The sequence below is a fragment of the Neopsephotus bourkii genome, unplaced genomic scaffold (assembly GCF_033783945.1).
Source record: "Neopsephotus bourkii isolate Nb327-2 ecotype Australia unplaced genomic scaffold, CSIRO-AGI_Nbou_v1 NB_1181, whole genome shotgun sequence".
In the NCBI taxonomy this organism is placed as follows: domain Eukaryota; kingdom Metazoa; phylum Chordata; class Aves; order Psittaciformes; family Psittacidae; genus Neopsephotus; species Neopsephotus bourkii.
Genome location: NW_026901666.1, coordinates 3,230,135 through 3,251,541, shown reverse-complemented (window position 1 = coordinate 3,251,541; position 21,407 = coordinate 3,230,135). Strand labels below are relative to the sequence as shown.

Here is a 21,407-nt window from a genome sequence, read left to right as displayed (position 1 = left end):
CACCTGGTGGCACAACCCCTGCTGCAGGCAGGAGCTCCTGTGCTCCTGGCAGCTGAGTTCTGAGCCCCACCACGGCCACATCCAAGCAACCCCTGGCACTGCACTGCATGCCGAACAACCACTGCCTGCTCTGTCAAACCCACCAGGGAGGATCAGCCCGTAACCTCAGCTGTGTTGTGCCTTCTGTGCTTTTTCCTTTTTGTAATATACTCTGGGACCCTGGAGTTCCATGATGCATTTAGCTTTCAGAGGAAACTTGAAAGGCTGGAATACTTTAAACTGGAATACAGTTTAAAAATTAAAAAAAAAGCCCACCCTATTAATCAGAGCTCCTCAGTCTCGCTTTCTGGGCTCAATAACATGCTCTTGAGAGGGGAAGTGGTGTGATGCCAGTTAGCATTCACTTGCTGCCCGAGATGCTTGGCATACGTCAGAGTGCATAAAAACATGATCAAAGATGGTCAAGTAAATTCTTCCTTCCTTTCAAAAAAAAATTACCATTTGCTTGCACAGATATTTCACAAAATTCTCAGAAGAAATCAAAACCATGAAGCTTTGTGTTTCTTTCAAAACTATATTTTGTTTCCTTAAAGCCAAAAATGATCATGTTTGAAAAATATTTTTGGCAATAGCTTTAGTTTCACTAAAGAAGGCATCTCTTCCAGACCAAACCAAAACTGTCTTCTTGATATATGCTCTTTCCTTTTATAAATCCTTTCTGCTGTGATACCAGTAAGAGACAACGGGTGACTAAGTCCCACCTTGGCACCCTGTCAACTCTAGCTGATGTACCCTGACCTTGTCTTTGCTTACTTTGCCAGTGACCCACAGCATACCAGGAAAATGGATGGGTGTTTTACCTGCAAGCCCTGAGTTGAACACCACAGTGGGAGAGGCTGTCCCGGGCAGAGGGGGTGCTGATGGTGGGGGTGGTGGAGGCAGCGGAGCTGCAGGAGCTGTCTCCAAAGCTGGACCTGGGAGAGGAGGTGGTGGTGGTGGTGGAGGCGGTGGTGGAGGCGGTGGTGGAGGTGGCATCAGCACTGACACAGGACCATTTTGCACTACAAGATCAAGGAAAAATTAGGTATTTTAATGAACATAGACTGAAATAGTAAGAGAATGCTTAGAAAATGTCACAACATCCACCATACCCCCCTATACATCTCCTCTCCTTCACCAGACTGGCCCAAGCATTAGTGGACCCTTCCCCAAAGTACTTCAGTGCATTAACATGGGAGGAAACCACCCTAATGAAACCATTTTTTTAATGTTGTCTGAAGGGCTCAGAAATGGATCAGACAAACATGGGAGCCACCCAGAGAGAGAGTGCAAACACAGGTGGGGACCTCAGCATTCTCAGCTCCTGCAAGGTGCCATGACCTGCAGGCACATTACAACTCAAGGTGGTTTTATCAGCACAAGGCTGCTGTGACTGTCCCCAGCACAACAAACTCTACTTTCAGCTCCCAACCAGCCCATATCTCAGGGACAAAAGGCTTCTTACCTGCCTCAGATGCCACTGCTAAGGCAGGTAATGGTGGTGGAGGTGGTGGCAATGGTACTGAAGATGTAGCTCCAGCAACTGGTGCAACACATGTTCCAGTCCCAGCCTCTGACCCTGCTGGCACCATCCCAGAGGCCAGAGCAACAGGAAGGATAGAGATGTCACCATCACCTTTCTTTTGGATCTTAATGGTTCCCTGCTTCTCCAGTTCATGGATCTTTTTCTCCAGTGTTGACTGTCGCTGGATGGCTTCTTCTTTTTCTTTCACCATTTTTCTCAAGGTATGAACCTGGGTATTTGCATCTTTGTAGATTTCCTGAGAATGCCACAGAAACAAGGTATTTGCACTTGTATTCACAGAACAGAATATCAATGTCAGAAACAGAAGAACAGCCTGACACTGGATGGTCACTGCGCCAGGCTGTATCTAACACCAAGCTCTGATGCAAAGCATGTCTTCAGTGCTGAGGAAGAATTCATTTTGTGTTTTTCCCAAGGTAGCAGCAAGGCTGTGTACAATACTGAGTCCTGGGAGAAATCTCACCCGTGGCCAACAACACCTGGGGTGCAGAATTTCTCATTGTTTTTCCATGATGTCTCTCATGTCTTACGCTAGTCTTGAATATGTAGTGTAGGTACGCTACCTCAGTTTTGACTTCAGCAGATTATCTGCCACCTTGTTGGTTGTTCTACCTATAAGCAGATGTTGGCCCATACAGGGAAGCAGGAACAGAGCTACTGATCTAGAGAGAAGACTGTGCCTGCACAAACCCAGGGCAGACCCTCTGAAGGAATCCTAGAAGCAGCCACATTTTCAGATGACATTTAGGCTGAAGTTAGTTAATATTATATCAATATTTTTGTTACTAAGTTTGTACACCAAGAAGTAACGCGTCTGGATTGCTCACGGAAAGCTGGCTGTGCTTGACAGCACAGACACAGGGCACTTGCTCCTGTCCTGCAGCTGCACAGCCCAAAAAGGACTTCAAGTCTACCTTGAATGCCCCTCCACAGCCAACCACATGCAAAGCTCCAAATAGCAATGTTACAAACCAGAGCGATAGGATGTACCACATTCACTGATGTGCTGGCACATTCAAAAAGCTTTTATATTCATCTTTGAGTGCATGCACAACTCTACTTGAAATCTGTCCTAGGCTCAGAATCAGGAAGCTACCAGAGGTCACTTGTGCCGTAATCATTACCTCCCATATATCAAGTGCTCCCCTGAAGCATGGCATCCAGCCAGAGCTTTCCCACTGCACTTACCCGAATCACATCCAGTTCTTTGTTTCTTTGCATAAGCTGTTTTTCCAGTTCCACAATCTTTGCCATGGCTTCATTCTCCGTATCTTGGAGTTTTTCAGATAACTATCATTCAAAAAGAGAAATAAATTATATAAGTGGGTAATAGTAGTTTTCTCAGCCAAGATGTAAGGAACAGTTGGAGCAGGGGTAGATGGTAAATTATTGATCTTCCACCAAATCCCGAAGTTTTTGTTTGGAAAGAGATAGGGTTCCTGCATGTCATCAGAGGGCACTGAGTCCTGCTGAAGGTTCTTCTGATGAAGAATGCTATCCTTCAGCTATTACCAGCAAGTAACCTGGCTGGAATGTAGCTATGAAACTGTCCAGGTTAAGAAGGCTTATTCTATAATAAAGCACTTAAAATGCAATTATTTCCATACACACTAAGTCTAATCCAAAACCCCAAAACCCCACAGAATACCACAATGGCACTGTTGCAAAACGAATAGATGCTGAAATGGTGGAATGTGTAAATATCACCTCTCACAAGGAGGTTAATTTGATTATTTATGAATTTATTTTCTTTTTTACTTCCACTGTCTTCTGGTTGATTTTCATTTTCTGCCAACCCCACAACCCTGAGATCTGAAAGCCTCACAGTTCTTGTTGGCTTTTCCATCACCACTATTATCACACTTGCTCAGGCAAGGCTGCAACGGTGAGGTGGCACCGTTTGCTGTGTTTTTTAAATAAAACTTCTATAATTCTACTATTAGCATTTCTGTCAACACATGCCAGAAAATGATGTCCATGGTCCTGGGATGAGTATAGTTTATGTAACTAGATCAGAAACAAACCCTTAAAAACTGCCACTAGAGTAAGCCATTAAATTTCCGAAGAGCTAGAAGGAGATCTATGAAGCCATCAGTGCCATTTCTACTGAATTATCTCTCACAGAGAGGCACCTCAAAGGGGTAAGTGCTGCACAGCAAGTTGTTTTAAGAACATTTATTCTAAGTGATGGCAATATAGGAATAGTAAGAGAATGATGAACCGTTTATGATTTTTTAATGTATGGAAAACCACTGTGACTTTAAAAAAGCCAAGCCATGTTTTCTGGACTACAGTAACTGACAATAAGAAGATATGGGACAGAAAAGCCGGGAACAAACAATGAACTGAGCAAGCAGTAGTATCTCTCTTTCAGTCCCTTCCTGCTTAAGCCCACTAATGTGTTTTAAGACATTGATGGGGGGGGTGGGGGGGGGTAGGGGGGCAGGGAAGGGATATCTGCTCTATTTACCAGTACTGCATTACTGATGAATTTGCAATTTCTATGTAAATTAGCTTCCCCAGTTATGAAATAACCCCTTGCAACAGAGGCTCTGTGTGCCAAGTGACTCCACCTGGAACAGCAACCAAACTGAAGCTGAAGCCTCTGTAGCTGCAAACCTGCTGCACCAGGGCCTTGGGGACCTCTGCTCAGCTGGCCCCCAGGCACAGGGGGTCATCACCTCCCAGCTCACAGCAGCTTTTGGGGATAAACTGGCTGATGCTACTGAGGTGTGCAAGCACTGAAGCTGTGTCCATGTAAGCAATCATACAGGCAGACACTGCGCAGCACAGGCTAAACTATCCCTTGACGTACACAGAAATGCCGTGTCAAGCCCCCCATTAACAAGGCAATGCCACCCCTTTGTAAGAAGCCAGGGGTTGCATCAGATCGGAGAGTAAATAAAATGACAGAATAAGACATTTTCTCATCAGGTCAATAAACAGTTTGTGAACAAGCCTTCGTAGCAAGTGGAGCACACAGAAAACTAAACAGAATACGAGGTTCGAAATACAGCTTGAAAGCACCCAGGAAGTTTACCTGCCCGACATCTCCCCGATTCCTTCATTTGTCAAATACCTGATTATTCCCCCAGTGCAGAAGCACGGTAGTCCTAAGGCTTTTTCTAAGTGAACCTGATCCCAAAAGCTGTAGCCCTGCTGTGTCTGTGTTTCCACCTCCCAAAATAGGCCATAGCAAAGCCCATGAACAGAGCGGGTTCCAAACTACTTCAGAGGCAAAGGTGACAAAGAGTGGTACTAACATGAGAAATGTTTTCTTCCAGTTCTTCAACTCTTTCCAGGGCTGCATTCTTGGTTTCAGCATCCTCCAGTAAAGCTCCTACATCAAAAACGTTATCCAGGTAAGCTTGAATTTGCACCTGCAGTTTATCACTCTCCGTGTGTTTCAGTTTCTGCAAATCCAAGAAGACAAGTGTGTCACTCAGCACTGGCAGCCATTCGCAGCAAGGATGCAGACACCAAATGAGGTGGGGAGAGCAGTGGGAGCTCAGGCCACTTCCATTACCCAGGACACCACTTCACAATCTAATTTTAGCTGGGGTCATAAATAATAAAGTAGTTTTTTTAAAACCCAAAATCCAGACCTTTCAAATAAAGCTAAACAGCATCTTATCTTGTGCTACTACAGAGGATGTTACTGCTTTCTTCTGTGCTTGCTCACTGACTGTGGCAAGTTCTGAATGCCATGTCCCAGCTCTGGGACAGCGCAAGGCATGGGAGGCACGCAGCCGGTGTGGCTGGCCCTGCTGCTGTCCATGGTGGTCACCAGCTCAGTGTCCAGTAGGCAGAGGTGAGGCCTGTGTTTAGGTTCAAAGCAGCCACATGGCCTGGAGCAAATCCTCCGATTGTTCTCACTGACCTTGCATTGGAGTTTGCTGTGTTCAAAGTGATTGTGCTTTATCTCCAAAGATAACACTAGAGCACCAGTTCTGAAATGCTCTGCCTGTTCCCAATGGACTGCAGGGTGTGTGCCACCCTGGGTCCCCAAACAGACCTGGGTTCAGTCTTGCAGACAGCAGAAAACCTCTCTCCTGGTTACTGCTCAGCAGAAGTCAACAGGGACAAATCAATCCCTTGTCAATACAAGTACCATGTTCATGTGCACTCCCAAGGGCAGGAACAGGGAGAGAAAGAAAAATACAAGAATGGGAAATATAAAAACAGCTTTCTTCTGAAAGAGAGCATTTCCCTGAGGACACAAGAAAACACCTGGCTAACAAGAGAAAACTCAAAGGAGGATTTTTTCATGCAGAGATAGAGGGGGCCCTGGCAGCACCTGAGCTGAGGTCAACACAAGGCCTGTAGCCTGCAGCTGGAGGTCAGGGACGTGGCATGGGCGAGGACAACTGCGGTTCATCCTCCCTTTGTTATAAGGCAAAGCTAAAAATTTAGCTCCCAGCCTGTAATTGCAGTTAGTTGCAGCTGATTTTTCTTCTGCAGGGATGGCTCCAGGCCACAGCCCCCAGTCAGCAGCCAAGGCATGGCATTTTTAGCAGAGACGATGGGACAACCATGCTCTGCCCTCCTAAAAGCTCTCGGGTGAGGGCTTTAAGGAGGTTTAAGGCTAGGCTGGGCAGTGGCAGAGCTGAGGGATGTGGTGTGGACCCACCATGGCTGCAGGTGGGCCTGGCTCACATGCGTCCAGCCTTGGGGAACAGATCCACACTGCAAGGTGCTGGCAACCCAGATGATCATACTCACATCCAAGTACTCATCCAGGCCAAGCTTTGTAAATTCGTACTGCAGGTGGACTCTGAAGTTCATGTCCTCCACTGAGTGGACAACAATGTTGATGAACTGCATGCAGGCCACCTGTAAGGAAAAATGCTGCATGTGAGAGGAGGCATCAGAGGGTCAGACACAACAAATGACAACATTTCCTTGCAGTTAGTACAAGGGGAAACTGTGATCTGCTGTTCTGCAGGTCTTTTCCAACTTGGTGCTGGACTTGGGCTTAGAGAGCATTCATCTGCTGTGATAAAAGCAAACATAGTTTCCAGAAATTAGTCATGTCTGCAGTCTACCTTTTCTGTGTGGTGGTGAACACAAATGCTTTCCATGCCAGCCTGCATAGCCAGACATTGTACAAGCACGCAAGCTCTGTAAGAAAATAACGCCATTTCTACAACAGCCTGTAAAAGTGAGATTAACTTTGCAACTGGAATCCCTAGTTTAGGAAATGGGACTTTCACAAAAGGCACTTTGTTGTTTGCAAAAAGCATATTTCCAAAGCTGTGGTTTGGTAACTGAACCAGATTATAGGAGTGGTATGAGCAGTGAGGGAAACCTCCTGCACAGCGGCAGGAATCAGGCTACAAATCCCAAAAGGTTTGCCCTTTACTTGAATGTAGGCACAGCCAAATCCTGCTCTGTACAAGTTTCCCCAGCCCTCTTTCAGCTCACAGATCATCATGTCTATGACCCTCTGAGCTGCTTTAAGAGACGGTTTGCCTGGTCCTTCCTGGGCTTCTCAAGGGCATAACCCTACCCTGCTAACAACACTGCAACTGGGGTAGTAACCAGCTTTTCAACGTCTACTGAGATACTTCCCAGATTTCCAGAATGAACTTGAGAAGGTAAAAATAGAAGCAACCTGATTTTACCTGCAGGAAAAGTCTCCAGGAGACCCCACATCTCTGGAGACTTTTTTGGGAAGAACAAACTGAAGGCCACTTGCTGGATCACTAGTGTGATACAGGAAATTGGCCAGTTTTCTGTGATCTCTTGCAGGGCCCAGAGGATAAACTCATAGGTAGGCATCTGTTCTACTGGGACCTTTGACTCCAAGTCTGGCCGGGATGCCCAGAGCTGCTCCTTCCAGCCAGAGGTCCCAGCAGCTGCTGAGCTGCCACAGAAACTTTTCCAGCCAAACTGTCCTGTATCACCCAGCTTTGGAGGAACTGGGACCACAAGAACCCAACAGAGGTCAGTCAGAATCTTTCTGTTACATCTTCCCATGTAGAACTGACTAACTTTAACCATTCTGTTTCCAAAAAGACTTTAGCCCTAGATAATGCAAAGCTGTGAGACTCATAACACAGATAAGGAAGAGAGGAAGAAAGATGGCCTAGAGACTCATTGAGGAACCCCTGTGATAGCCCATCCCCACCCCTCAGTGTGTATGCATCTCTTGAATGCACAATCCAGTCCATGCAGTTGGAAACCTAGCTCCAGGTTTCAAGTCTTTGCAGGACCCTTTCCAGTTCCTGTGGTGAACTCTGTTTCCTCCCAGTGCTGGTACTGGCCTTCGCCAGCTGAACCTTGCTGTTTTGTCGTATCACACAGAGCCAAATTCCCCTATTTCAGAAGTGCTTTTGTTATACTTGCTTTGGCTCTCACAACGTTAGGGCCAAATTCTCATTTCCCTTCTCAGATCCTTACATACACAACTAAGGAATGTATCAAGTAAAAGAAAACTAATCTAAGAAAGTTGCTTTTAAAATGAAGTAAGTCAATGTCAACAACAGGAACTTTCTCTAGAATACTTCTGCCTTTTTGCAGCTCTTCCCTCCCTCTCGATCGATGCAATTAACCACAGCCCCCTTCAGCTCCAGTTTCCCAGACAGCTCTTGCCTTCTCCATTTAGGGCAGCATGAAAGGTCCTGAGGGAACAGGTCTTTGTTTATGTTCAGTTGCTGCAACTCCTTGAATTACTTTAACTTAACATCTGGGAGCCTGGGCTACAGCACCCATTTTATCCTGACCTGCGTAAAGGCATGATGCCTGCCCTGGGCACAGCTGGTGTGACCCACCACAGGCTCCCGCAGCTCCAGGGCCTGCAGTGCTCCCTGTGTGCCCCTGAAGTGCGCCCACCATCTAGTGCCTGCCAAGCACAGCATGTGGAGCTCATTAGGGCCAGATGGCGACAAGAACGAGAGGATCTGCCAAATCGCTTGTCATGAGCCCTCTCTTCTAGCTTTAGATTAGTATCTGGGCAAGACCTAAAAGACCCGTATTTATTCTTTTTCAAGCAAATTTCATCACTACCTTCAACCTATGGCCTAAGAGAACCAGGAAATTTTCTTAAGTGCCGTCTGGATGTTGACTATTCACAGGCTTGTACAGACACACACTCACATGCATATTGCCTTGTATATCCTTATAATACTCTAATTAATATTTTAAACAACAATGAAGGATTATTTTATTTTTTTAAAGGCTCACAGCAAGGTAGCTGGCTGCAGGCTGCTGCCATCCTCTTGCTTCCAGGCTGCTCCAAGCTGTGCTATTCTCCCACTCCCCAAATATGATTATGCCTCTGTGAGCACGGGAGAAATGACTAAGAGTGGATGTTGAGAACTGACAAATCTTTCTGCTACATTATAGACTAAACTGTATGCACATCTGGGAATACTTAATGTATACTATGACTACCAACATGTCCTTACTGGGACTGTGGTAACAAGGAACAAAACCAACTGTAATGTGTCAGTTACTGACAGCAGCTTGCTAACTTGAGTAAAATTGCAAGGATCACTAACTTCTTTTTTTTTTAATAGAAGAAAGAGACCATTCTATCTTACTCACACCATCTCCTTTCTATTCTGTTGTCCCTTCAAGGGTGTGAGCCTGCCCTGGCCATCAGGGCTGCAAGCCACTGACACTGGAGTGTACAAAGCCTGTAGGAAGCACCACAGTGGATGCTTTAACGCCTAATTCCTGGCAGAAGGAGGTCTTTAACACAACGCTCAGCAGTAAACCGGGATGAAGTGTCACAGATGTTCAACAGAGGCTTCCGGATGGAAAGCCCTCCTGCTCTGCTCTCACCTCAGAAGAGGATCACATCAAATCTGAGGCACTGAGCACGAGCAGCATAAGGGAGGCTGCACTGACTATGCCAGCATTTGTTTTCTAATTAAGAATAGGACTTAAATTTCTCACACTTCTGACATGACTACTCACTTGCCTTAGACTTAAAAAAATATGGATACAGAAGTATTTTTGATACCAGACACATAAGCAGCTCGCTCATCCTCACTGTCACAACCTCTGCCTTTCACACGATGCCAACATGCAAGCTGGCACTGGTGTTTGTGGGTGCCAGCTAGAGCTTCCTCTCTCACCGTTCCCTCTTGTGCTCCAGGGGAAGTGGATTTGGTGAATAATCATGCATATGCACACTGAAGAACTAAAAGTGGTGCAAACTAATGCTATATTTATCAGCAGATAAGGGCAGACAGCAGCTGCAGTGAGTCTCTCCCACACTTCCCTGTCTGTGACTCTGAAGATGTTGGCACACAGACAGAATACGTATCTTGATATTGCAGAAGCTGCTGCTTTGCCACAAAGAAATAGCACACACGACCAAGAGGCTGCTCTCCTCTTACCTTCAGTATGGTACAAGGCATTTCTTGAAGACAATTAAATTGAACAGAAGCTAAAAATGAAACGTATATTATATAGGTTGGAATATAAAAACATTTTACTGTGTTAATTTTAGGCTAAGGACAAGAAGACAGATACATCTCTGCCTATGACAGCAGGACCAGACATAGTACGCACTGAAATCAAAGTTTGCTGGTGATAAATAGCACTCACCATGAAGTCTATATTGTTGTCTTCATTTCGGAAGTGCTCCATCAGCTTCTCAAAGCGCTGTTTCTCTCCACACACCTACAAAAGAATCACCATGTGTTAAACTACAGCTTGCAAGAGAGACCATGAAAAAAGTTTAAAAAGCAAACACCACCTCCTTGCTCAAAATCTCCCTAACAGGTCAGGTACAATTATAAACCTTTGTATCTCTCTTCCTCTACAAAATTTAATTATACTCACTGATGGTACAAGCATAAATAACAGAGTTGCGCTAGGCTATGTCACAGGAAGACTTGGCCTCTCCCACACTTCAGAACTGGCTTTCCACTGCAATACATTTTAAGAAGATGACCAAACTACTGGGAGGAAAAACAGAAAATTTTCACCAGCTAAACAGGGAGTGAAATACATCAGCGTAACTATCAGCTGGTCAGAATTACAGAGCTGTAATACAGGCGTGTTGGCAGGAAGCACAAGCAATTTGAGGGAGAAATAAGATCTAAGATAAAGCAGGATATTCTTAAATCTTACTACTTCCCAGTAGCTTCTCTTGCTCAGTCCTACTTTTCTCAGCACACAAATGACCTAGAGTAATCTATACCAAAATCACAAGATATTAAGTCAGAAAGCAGAAGGGAGGAGAGATGAGCACCAGGAGGTGCACCCATCCCCCATTCTCTCTACTTAGCAACTGCAACTCCTCCCTCTGTGGTGCATCATTTGGGATATTTTTTCTGTCCCCACACAAATGGACTACTCCTAACACCTAAGCTGTAGGTCTAGGAGCCAGTGCAGGGAGCTGCTCTACACACAGCTGCCCCAGTATGCTCAGATGGAACATGATGGGAGAAATGCAAAGTGTTCCACATGTTTCCAAATTCACTGAGAGCTCCCTCATACCCTGCACCATGAGTTGACTTTTCCCACCTGCTGGATTTTCCTGTCAAACTGGGCAGTGAATTCAGGAAGAGCACAGGCATGCTCTTCTGGACAAAGTGGCAACTGCCTGGGTAGGTACATCTGTGCACTAACAGTGTCCAATGCTGCTCCCAGCTTCACCCTCCCTACATGCTGGCTGCTTTCAGAGGGACAGAAGGAGCTCTGAAAGAAGCCATTTTGCTCTTAAAGGTCCTGAAAAAGAGTCATCTGGAGAACTGAGACTTCCCTTCTACTTAGGAACAAAACCCTCAGTGAGCCCAAGAGGCTCCTTCCTTCCTCAACCAGATTTCACTCAAATGTCCCAGGAGCACTGGGAGATACTGACCAGGAGCAAGGGACACAGCAGTGAGACCTCCACCCCAGGCTGTCTGGTTAGGGTTGACTGGCCTCGGAGCAGCACACCCCTCTAGACATCAGCTGCTGTTTTCCTTAACAACCAGATCATGGCCCAGTTGTTATATGATATTAGCCAGTGGATGGTAATTAAGGATAAGAGAAAGCACTGGCTGCTGCTTCTTTAGAAGCTATCCTCTCTGGAGCAGGTACCAGTTCTTTGTACATATTTCTATGTTTGTGCCCTCCACAAGGAAACCAAATTCCCAACTATGGTTTCTACATACTCCCAAAACTTTACAAAGTACGCATTATTATTACTATTCCTGTATCACCTTCCTCTTTGTAACTATAATGTCCTGGGTTTAACAGTGGCAGTCGTTTTTCTTGGTAGCTGGTGCAGTGATGTGTTTTTTACTTTCAGGCTGGGAACAGAGCTGATAAAAATGATGGTTTGGTTTGGCCAAGGACTTTGTGAGCCTCATGCTCTGCCAGGGAGGAGAGGAAGCTGGGAGGAAGCAGAGATAGGACACCTGACCCAAACTGACCAAAGAGGTATTCCATACCACAGCACATCATGCCCAGGATGTAGAACTGGGGGCAGTTACCCGGAAGGGCTAGGTGGACTGCAGGGTTGGGTGAGGTATTGGTCGGTGCTTGGTCAGGCTGGGGGGGCGAGTTATCAGTCACCTGGTGATGGGGTGTTGTATTCTCTTCCCTTATTATTTCCTTTATCATTAGTATTATCGGTGGTAGCAGTAGTAATTTGTGTTATACCTTAGTTACTAAAGTGTTCTTATCTCAACCTGTGGGAGTTGCATTCTTTTCAGTTCTCCTCTCCGTCCCTCCAGGGGTAGGGGGAGGGCAAGAAGGGGGGGGGGGGGATTGAGTGCACAAGCTGGCTGGCTGGGGTTAAACCACGACGATATCTATTCTATAGTTCACAAAGTTAAAGGCACCGAGTAGACCTCACTGAAGTCACAGAGTTTAGCAGCACCTAAACTGAGCTAATCACAAGATTTGCAAAGTACTGCAAGAAATGGCTTGCTGGGTGACCTCTTGCCACACTTTGGCTGTTACAACTGAATAAAACATACTTGTGGTGTATGTGATACAACTTCTGTCGTTCCTAAGCAAAATTGCCACAACTGTGTTATTATTCAGATACTTGTGGTCAGCACCTGACATCAATGGGAATTCTGCCACTGGATCTCTGTGAGAGGACAGGGACACTGGTTATGATGAAATATTTGATAATATTACCATCAATATTCATGGCTATAATCCCACAAGTTGCAACTAATGGGCTCTTTGTGGGCTCCGCAACCCCTACTCACGTAGCTCCTACTAGGAGGGTGCTGAAGTCGCACACAAACACTTGCTGAAGTTGTGTTTAGATGTGTCCAACTCAACCTTAAGGACACACAATGTAGAATAAACAAATAACAAAGCATGCACCCTCATGAAAAACAGATTACACTTGCTGCTCAAGCAAATTATCATGATCTTAAACCCAAAGGACTCAGCTCTCTCTGCAGGCTATGCCATGAAAGAGGTTTTGAAAGATTAAACACCTTTACAGGGGCTGTTCTTCATGGCTCATAAAACACACATTAAGGTCTAAGACAGAGTAAAATGGAGCCAAGACAGACCCACTCTTGAATGGAGCAAGTCTTCTGTATTACCTAGCCTGCAGTTGTGCAAGGGGTGAAGCACGCAAGACCTGTCTCTATGCCTAACAGAGATGGGGGCCCTGGGACATGGAAAGGATGGGGGAGTTTGGAGAGCCACTGCCATTCAGCTTCAGGTTGTAAATTTTCAGTTTAATCATAAACTTTCTTCTTAATGCTTGCAAAGCCTCCCTGCAGTGTCAGGAATCACCCTGCTCGGATATCAAAGCCCAAACAGTGCATGCGGACTACCAATAGAGCAACTTCAGGAGAAACTGGGAGCAAGCGAGCCAGCCCTTGCCCAAGCATTCCAGTGTGCTGTGCTTTTCAGCAGGTGGCTTAAGCGCTGGCACAGCTGGTGAAGAGTCTTAGGCTCTGCAAACCTACCAAATGTCCAAACTCAAATCCAAAGTGGCCAGGAGCACCCTTGGGAAAACAGGGAGAAGGGAGACCATCATGAGCATTTTGGCATGGCTATTCTGGTTTCACAAGCATGCAATTAAAAGCATGAGATGGGATGAGTGCACTTCGCTCATCCAGAGCATTTCTGCACCAGACACCACCAGTGCCTGTTGGCATCCCATCCATCTCCCCTGCTCTCTGCATCCATGACCGGGAATCATTTTGTCTTGAAGAAACTCAAGTTCCTTGAACATGCAGCAATGTGACCTACTCTCACCATGAATGCCCTACCAGGCACATTCTTACTCAGGGCTCACCAAAAGTGATCCTGGCAGGGTACAGCCTGCAGGCATACAGCTGCATACAGCTCTGCTGTGGCATATGTCCCTGCCAAGACACACATGCTTCCATGCAGGAGCAACACACCCTTCAGGAGGGAAAGACACGAAACTCTGAGAAAAGACCAGCCTCTGTCAGCAAGAGCCAGAGAAAACTAGAATCTGGCTGTGTTTCAAGAACCTACTGGCGCTGTAAGGATCAAGGCAGCAGCTGCCCACTGATATAATTTGATTTTGGAGGCATATGCTGGCCTTGATCCAACCCTTGCTCAAAGCAAACCCCAGCAACCATCTCCTCTTGCACCATGGGCTGCTTAGGTGCACTTATCCTTATGTTATCATCCCACGCCACTTTTTTTCTACTATAGTAAATGGGACGATATTTTACTTAGACCCACTGTAAGTTCTGCCAGCACTCTCCATACTCTCCCCTCCCCACAAAACAGTTAAAAATCAACATCATGAAAGAATAAAGTAGGTTCATCTCAACTTTAAGCTCTAAACAATAGCATCTCTCTCGTACCCATTTCAGAGAAAATGATTTGAACAAAATCATGTATTGTGGAAAGAAACATAACAATGGTGCCCACAATCACTCAACAATAAGAGCCAAAAGGACTGATTTCTGGGAAATGTAATGTAAACCATTCCACATGGATAAGGAAAGCTGACATAAACAACTACAAGCCATTTATGGATGATTAATTAAATCACGGAGCAACCTGAAGTGATACAGCCCCAGCAGAGAACTGCTGATCCAGGAATGCAAGCAGCCCTGGCTAGCTGGAATACAGGAGCTGATAGCAAGGGGAAAAGCAACAACAACCTGTGGCTTTCAGTGGCTACTTGCAGCTATTTCACACTATCATCAGATGAGTCAGTGCTGGGAACATGTGCATTTCCAGAGACAGTGAACTGCCTTTCATGAGATGATATAATTTATCCTGGAAGATTAAAGAGAGTGAAACTACAGACGAAGCCTACAGCCTGAAAACTGGCCAAAATCCAAGACGAATGCTGAAATCAAATCCCACCACATAAAACCATATGTTGCCATTTATATTTGAATAAATTTCCAGGGTCTGTCATTTGAAAGCATGGCTGGGACTATGAAAGACTGATCTTTCTTTTATTAGCATTATTTGGTGAAGAAGCAAGATTAAATGGGTTACCACAGCTATAAAAAAACTTCTGTCTCTACTTACACTGTGAAAAAAACTTTTTAGGTTGCATTAAGCCCACGTCATTCTAGAAGAACAATGTGGCTTTATGGAAAACCACCCACGAAGGGTCCTTTCTCTGGAAAGGCTTTGGGTGCTAACGAAGTAAACCCATCACAGATCTATTACGAAGGTAAAATACAATCCTATAAGAAGGTAAAAAGAACCATTACAAAAATTTAGGGACAATTATATCCATATCCACCTGGCATACAGCTCAGGTCATACAGCTCACACCCAGACCACCCAAAAGCAAAGTTCAACTATGACAATCCTCGCATTGCTCTTGCTCACATGGCTCTATTACTGTAAGATGCTACAAAAAGGCAACGTGGACAGACAGCAAAAGACAACAAGGGTATTTTGGAAAATCTGAATATGTTTTCATGTGCAGTGTCAGGCAGAAAGTGAAAATGCAGGCTGACCAAAGCATGTCCATTGTCCTCCCACCTCAAACAGCTATCTAACAACACGAAGCACCACCTCATCTTGCTGGAGAATGCAGCTCCTAACTAAACCTCACCACAAGCAAATACAGCATGCTCAATAAGGAGATGGCAGCAAACACCAGCAGTATTTAAGGCTTTGGAGCTGCAGCTTGCTGGCCGACAGTACAGGACGCACACTACAAGATGCAGCTGCCAGACTGCTCTCTTCTCCACATCCCGAATTCCATCCAGAAACTTAAATCATTTTGGCTGTATTTACACTTGAGGTGAATATGTTCTGGCATGGCAAAGGCAGTTAACAGTGACCTCAAGGCAGGGAAAAAAATTTCCTGATGAGCCAAACTTAAAATACCTAGACCTTAGGAAAGGCTTTGCTACACAGGACATTTTCTGTCATTGCAGATGTTAAAATGACTATCTAACTATGCGTTGCCCAAAGGTTGTTTTAAGCTGCTCTCTCCTCCTTCAATAACTTTTGAGTTCTGTAACAGCAAGAAGTACCAGACAATTTCATAGCAAATATGCACTGTGTAGATGAACACAGCTCATACTGGCTGTGGTGTTATAAACAGGCTGATGTATACACAACCCAAAAATATTCATGGGACCCTTTGTGAACCTTTTCTCCTGTCTGTGCTCCTTTGTATGGAGGGACAATGCTGTCTTTCTCTCCCCCACAACAGCCCACTGTGATCAGCAGATCCCACCACCGGCAAGCAGCACTCCACAGGAACACTTTGTTTGGGCTGACCATGCTGACATTTTTGCAGTTTGCTGAAGAACAAAAAATGAGTTTTTCCATAAGTTACTGGTTAAGTAAACAGTTGTTTAATGCTTACTAGGTTAAAATACCCTTTACTTCTCTACCAGCAGGGTTAAGACACTCTCAAAATACTGCAGTGCAAAAGATAACAAATGCATTTACATTTTCCAGCACTTACAAACAGTTTTTTCTAGTACTGAGTTACTGTAATGGCTGGTAAGAGTAATTCAGAACTGCTGTTTTCAGTGCTGCCATTCATCATTCAAATAAGATAAATCTGACTCTGAATTAAGCATTGTGAAAATCAAGGGCTGAACAATATTGTCTCACTTCGCTGGAGTGAAAACAGACGGAGGTAAACAATGAGGTTCATTTGCCATGCCCCCGCCTTCAGGGTGCTGCCCAGCAATTCAGATGAACCCTCTGAACTGGTTTACAGATGGCCTCTGTAAGTTCAGCATTAATAGTCACAACTGGGTGATGCGTGATGGGATCACAATTCTTCTCACCTGACAAGGAATTTTAGAGCAGCAAACATACAAGTCAATTAAACTGATGTGAGAACAAGAGAGAGCACCATCGTGCCAGACCCAGCTCCTCTCTCATCCCCTGGTCTCCAACAGGTTAGGTCAGCTCTTCTCTCCCCAGCACCTAGGGAAGTTCAGATGCTGGAATAACCACCAGATTAGATTCCTCAAAATTTTTTGATTACCTGAATTCCAATGTATTTTTTGGCATTTCTTTTGGTCTTGGAGCAAAAAGAGTGCTTACACTCACCTTACTGAATTCAATTATTCTGGTATATGCTTGCATAATAAGCAATTTAACTCCTTTGCTGGACAAGAGCCAAAGTAAGGAAGTGTTCGCTGCAGACAGCTGAGATTATTTCCGACTGGCTTTCTGTCTCACTACAGATCCCAGTCAATTCTTTTGCCTCCTCAGTTTGGATTCATTTTAAAACTAGTATTGTGCATATATTAAAAAAAAAAAAAAAAAAAAAAAAAGGAAGTGGAAGAGTCCTCTGGTCTTTTCCCAGAAATATTGAGTTGTAGTGAAAGTAAACTTTGCTATATTTAAAATGGAGATTAACAAAAAGCTGCCTAAGGATCTAAGATTGGCCTCCTTTAAATGTTAGTCCAGAGTGCTGTGAAGTATATTCAGAAACTGTCATTTTCAGATCTTAACTAAAGCTGAAGAAATAAAATATTTGCAAAACAACCCAAAACTTCTTTGTAACTGTTTTCATTATGCAACTGCATTAGTGCTGTTGGGTTATGATTTTTTTCAACATATCTGTAAACCTACTGAAGCCATTCGTTTATTGGCTGCTATGCTTCCAGTAAATGAAAACCATGTCAATAAAACAGCTAACTAGAAATGCCACAAAAAAAAAAATCGATTTTGAAGTAAGACCATAAGTGAGCTGGAAAACACTCATAGCCTCAACAAGTCTTAATTCTGTCGAACTAAAACTTTTGTGTTACTTCTATTTCTGGATGTTCTCACCTGACTTTCTAACCTGTCCACATGATTTCTGTGCCTCAGGAGACACCTGCCTATGGGGATTCCTCCCCTGCCTTGCAGATGGGGACAGCCAGTAATCAGCTATTCATTATCCCACTGAAGAAGTCAAGCCACACACATCTGTAGTGTGCTGAAATCTTCCCCTTCAGCAGTTTGCTACATTTAAAATTTATTTTCCCCTAATTCAAAATGCCAGCCAGATAGAAAGATTAATTTCCCCATATATTGTTTCCTGGATCAAGAGCTGGCAGGGTTCAGCTGACTGGGATTACAGCTGCACTCTCGGATGGGAAGTGCCTGGGTTTTCAACCTGCGGAAGACACCTTTATCTCACCACAGAAATTGTGACACAAGAATAGCAGGTTTGGTTATCCTCATACACTTTTTGTCAGCTCTGTAAAATCTTTTTTATCTTCCAACCAATATCAATTTCAGTAAAACGTTTCCTGAGCATTTTGCTCTTGGCATACCAGTTACATATTAGAAGTATCCAGTCCATGGCAGTGGTGATTAAAAGATCTTCTCAACCTGTAGCATCTCATTAACACAAAAACATCCTTCCTTGACAAGGCAGCCATGAACAAAAGCAGTTTGATTATGGCAAGATGTCAGTAAACAGACACCAAGAGCAGCTTTGAACAATGCTCATTCTGGTTTTGAGTGAGTTACCACCTCATGGTTATGCTGTGGTTTAAGCAGCGCTGTCTTCACGCCACATCTATGTGAAGTGAGCAGAAGGGAGTGTGAGAAACCACACACTTGCACCATGCTGGCTCCCATCATTTCTGCTGGCCACAGGCAGATTTACCAGGACACAATCATGCCTAAGCTCCAGTAATGCACCTCTGCAAATTCCAAACAGCGTTTCCAGGAAACAGTAAGGGGAGTAAGCAATGAAATAATGGTAAAACAAAGGTTTATTTTTGGTGGTAAAAAATCCGCTTAATTCTCTGTATTCCCACACATGCAATGACACTATTAAAATGAATTAACTACTCTGAATAAGCATTAGGAAAATACATTTTGTTTTCCAACACTGCCCTCAGCCTGCTTCAATTTAAGTGGGGCACAAGCTCTTAGCATCTGGTCTGTGACCCTTGTAGCTCCTCTAAAGCTGTCATGCAGCTAACCCTGCTCTCCTTTCTTCCCCTGGCATTCTGCTGAAATGCATTTGCTTGTCCTGCAACACAAATCTGAGGCAACTTGGATAAAAAGGTGTAGCCAATTCTCACAAATCCATGGAAACAAGCACAAAGGACCAGGACACTGCTGAGGAAGCCCACTGGCAGGTGGGTAAAAGCAGGGGTTGTGGCCATGCTGAGGAGTTCACCCAGTCAAGGCTGCAATACCCCATTCAAGCAGTGTTTGCCTTCAGTGCAAGGTGCTGGGAATAAGAGGTGGCTGCAAACAGAACCAACAGCAGGCCGCAAAGTGTCAAAAAGATAAGGGAATAGCAAACATCTGCAAGTTATGAGTTACCTGTGGCACAGTAACTTCAACTATTTGCAATAAATACAGCAGAATTCAGTCCAGCATCACTCCGAAAAAGGAAGTTTCCCAGGTGCAGAGTGCAGGCAGCTGGAGCACACTCAAAGCCACTTGCAGTAGTCAAAGGCAAAGTCCTGCTCCTGCCAATGGGGCTGAGCAACAGCCTCCAGCACCACCTCAATGCTCTGGGACAGCTCAGAAGCTGTTTGAGGCCTGATGACACCCAGAACAGCTGCAGCGAACCCAAAACTTCTACTGGCTTCCTGGCTAATCAAGCTCCTCACAAGCAAGACCTGACCATCCCGCAAGTACAAACTTAGCCGAGCAGCTGAGGCTTACTGTCACATAGGGGCTAAGAAGCACCTAGACTTCAAAAGCGATGAGAGTTATGAAAGTAACATCTTCAAAAGAGAAACATGGGATAGTGTAAAAATCCACCTTGCTCAGGAACAAACAGTGTCAGGGTCTTTGCAGTTTAATTTGAACTTTCTTTCCCATATAGCACAAGACTTCCTGAAAATGGATAGAGATGAATTCAAGCTGGTAACTGAGCGGGATTCAACCAACATCAGCATTGCTCTGCAAGGAACAACCAAACCCAGAAGGTGTGAGTACATTTGGGGCATCTCTCTCTCATAGATCTGGAAGCTGTTGTTCTGTTAATGACAAATATTTCCAAAATGCGGAGCAGAAAGCGGACATGTGCACTAGGAAAGAATGAGCTGAACCATCCTCTGCTTGTACTCTCCACATGCAAACTCCTTCAACATGACATAACACAAAGATGGATGAGAACAGGTATGTCCCTTAAAACTCCTGATTCATTCTGTACAACAGACATAGATTTCATTGTAACTGCTTCCTGCCTTTTGGCAAAATTATTAAAAAAATGTATTCAACAGCTCTGCCACTCACTGGCCTGAAACAGGGGTCTCACTTTTCCTGTCATTGGTGCGACTACGTGAAGCTCCTTCCCTCCCCTGGTCTCCATTCCCTGTCAGTAACAATGGTTCTGTATTTTCTTTACCTGTTGAATTCAGCTTTATTCAATTCCATCTCAAGCTCCTTGCTTGTTGTACCTTTTTGGTGGCTTCCAAATAGCCCTATGTCTCTGTTTTCAGAAATGACTTGTACAACATGATCTTAACCCTGTACTGAAAAGCGGGCACTGAGCTACATCTGTAATGTGCAGAGCCAAGTCCCCTGCAAACAGAAACAACCCGAGCACAAGAATCAGTGGTTTCAGGTGAAGGAACTGGACAAGAACAATTTTCAAGAGACAGCTCAACAAAACAAAACGTCCTCCATTTGAGCCCAGACAGAACAAGACTGGCCTGTAAAAACATTTTCAATTGAAAAGTCATTTTCAAAAAGAATTCTTGACAAGATTCATATCAACTGTGGTTTTCCAGCTCAGTCAGACCCTAAGAACCAAATTCTGTTCTCATTTACATCAGAGCAAAACTCAAAGCTTGATGAAATATTTGATGTTCAATCTAATGTAAATGAGAGCAGAATTTGGTCCAAAATATCCTGTTTTCCCTACTGACTTTATTACAGGGTAAGTGTAAGGCAGGAGTTCAGGTTTCTTTTGAAGTTATTTTATGGCAAGGAGATAGAGTGGCACAGATCTAGTTTGACTAGTCTAATCTGTCCTAAATACAGTGCCTGTTGAAAGACCACAGAAAAGCAGTCCTGCAACGCATAGTTACAGAAGCCAGCAATTTAAATTGGAAGTATACTGCTAGAAATCTAACCCTGAGTACTTTGTATGTCAGCAACTCAGACTTATAAACATGAAAACTTGAAACCATTACTGAAAACTTGCCTAGGAGGAAACTGGGAAACAACAGCACAGAACAAGAAACAAACAGCATAATTAGATACAAAGAACAGCTAAATGCAGAATTGAGAAAAGCGAAATCCCCTTCTTGCACACTTGCCTCACCTGCAACTTCGAACAGTTCTGCTATAGCAGCCAACTTGATCAAGCACAAACAGGAATGGAATAAGTAAATAATGGCAGATAAACTGAATGTTTTACATAGGAATTTTTGAATGTCAGCAGGAGAAAAGAGAGATGACAGAGAAAAACTTGACAAAAGATGTCAGGAAGGCAGGAAATTAAATGGGACTGTAT

The 21,407-nt window shown here is 44.4% G+C and overlaps 1 protein-coding gene across 10 annotated transcripts in view; it reads right to left on the bottom strand.

Annotated features, from left to right (window-relative positions):
• Positions 1–21,407, bottom strand: part of FMNL2 (formin like 2) — a 146,526-nt gene that overhangs the window by 13,932 nt on the left and 111,187 nt on the right. For all 10 annotated transcript variants that reach the window (XM_061363769.1, XM_061363766.1, XM_061363772.1 and 7 more), the window contains 6 exons: positions 10,145–10,219; positions 6,308–6,418; positions 4,849–4,998; positions 2,774–2,875; positions 1,505–1,820; positions 861–1,061 (listed from right to left, as the gene is read on the bottom strand). In XM_061363769.1, coding sequence (XP_061219753.1) covers positions 861–1,061; positions 1,505–1,820; positions 2,774–2,875; positions 4,849–4,998; positions 6,308–6,418; positions 10,145–10,219 — 955 coding nt within the window. The remainder of the gene's footprint in view (positions 1–860; positions 1,062–1,504; positions 1,821–2,773; positions 2,876–4,848; positions 4,999–6,307; positions 6,419–10,144; positions 10,220–21,407) is intronic.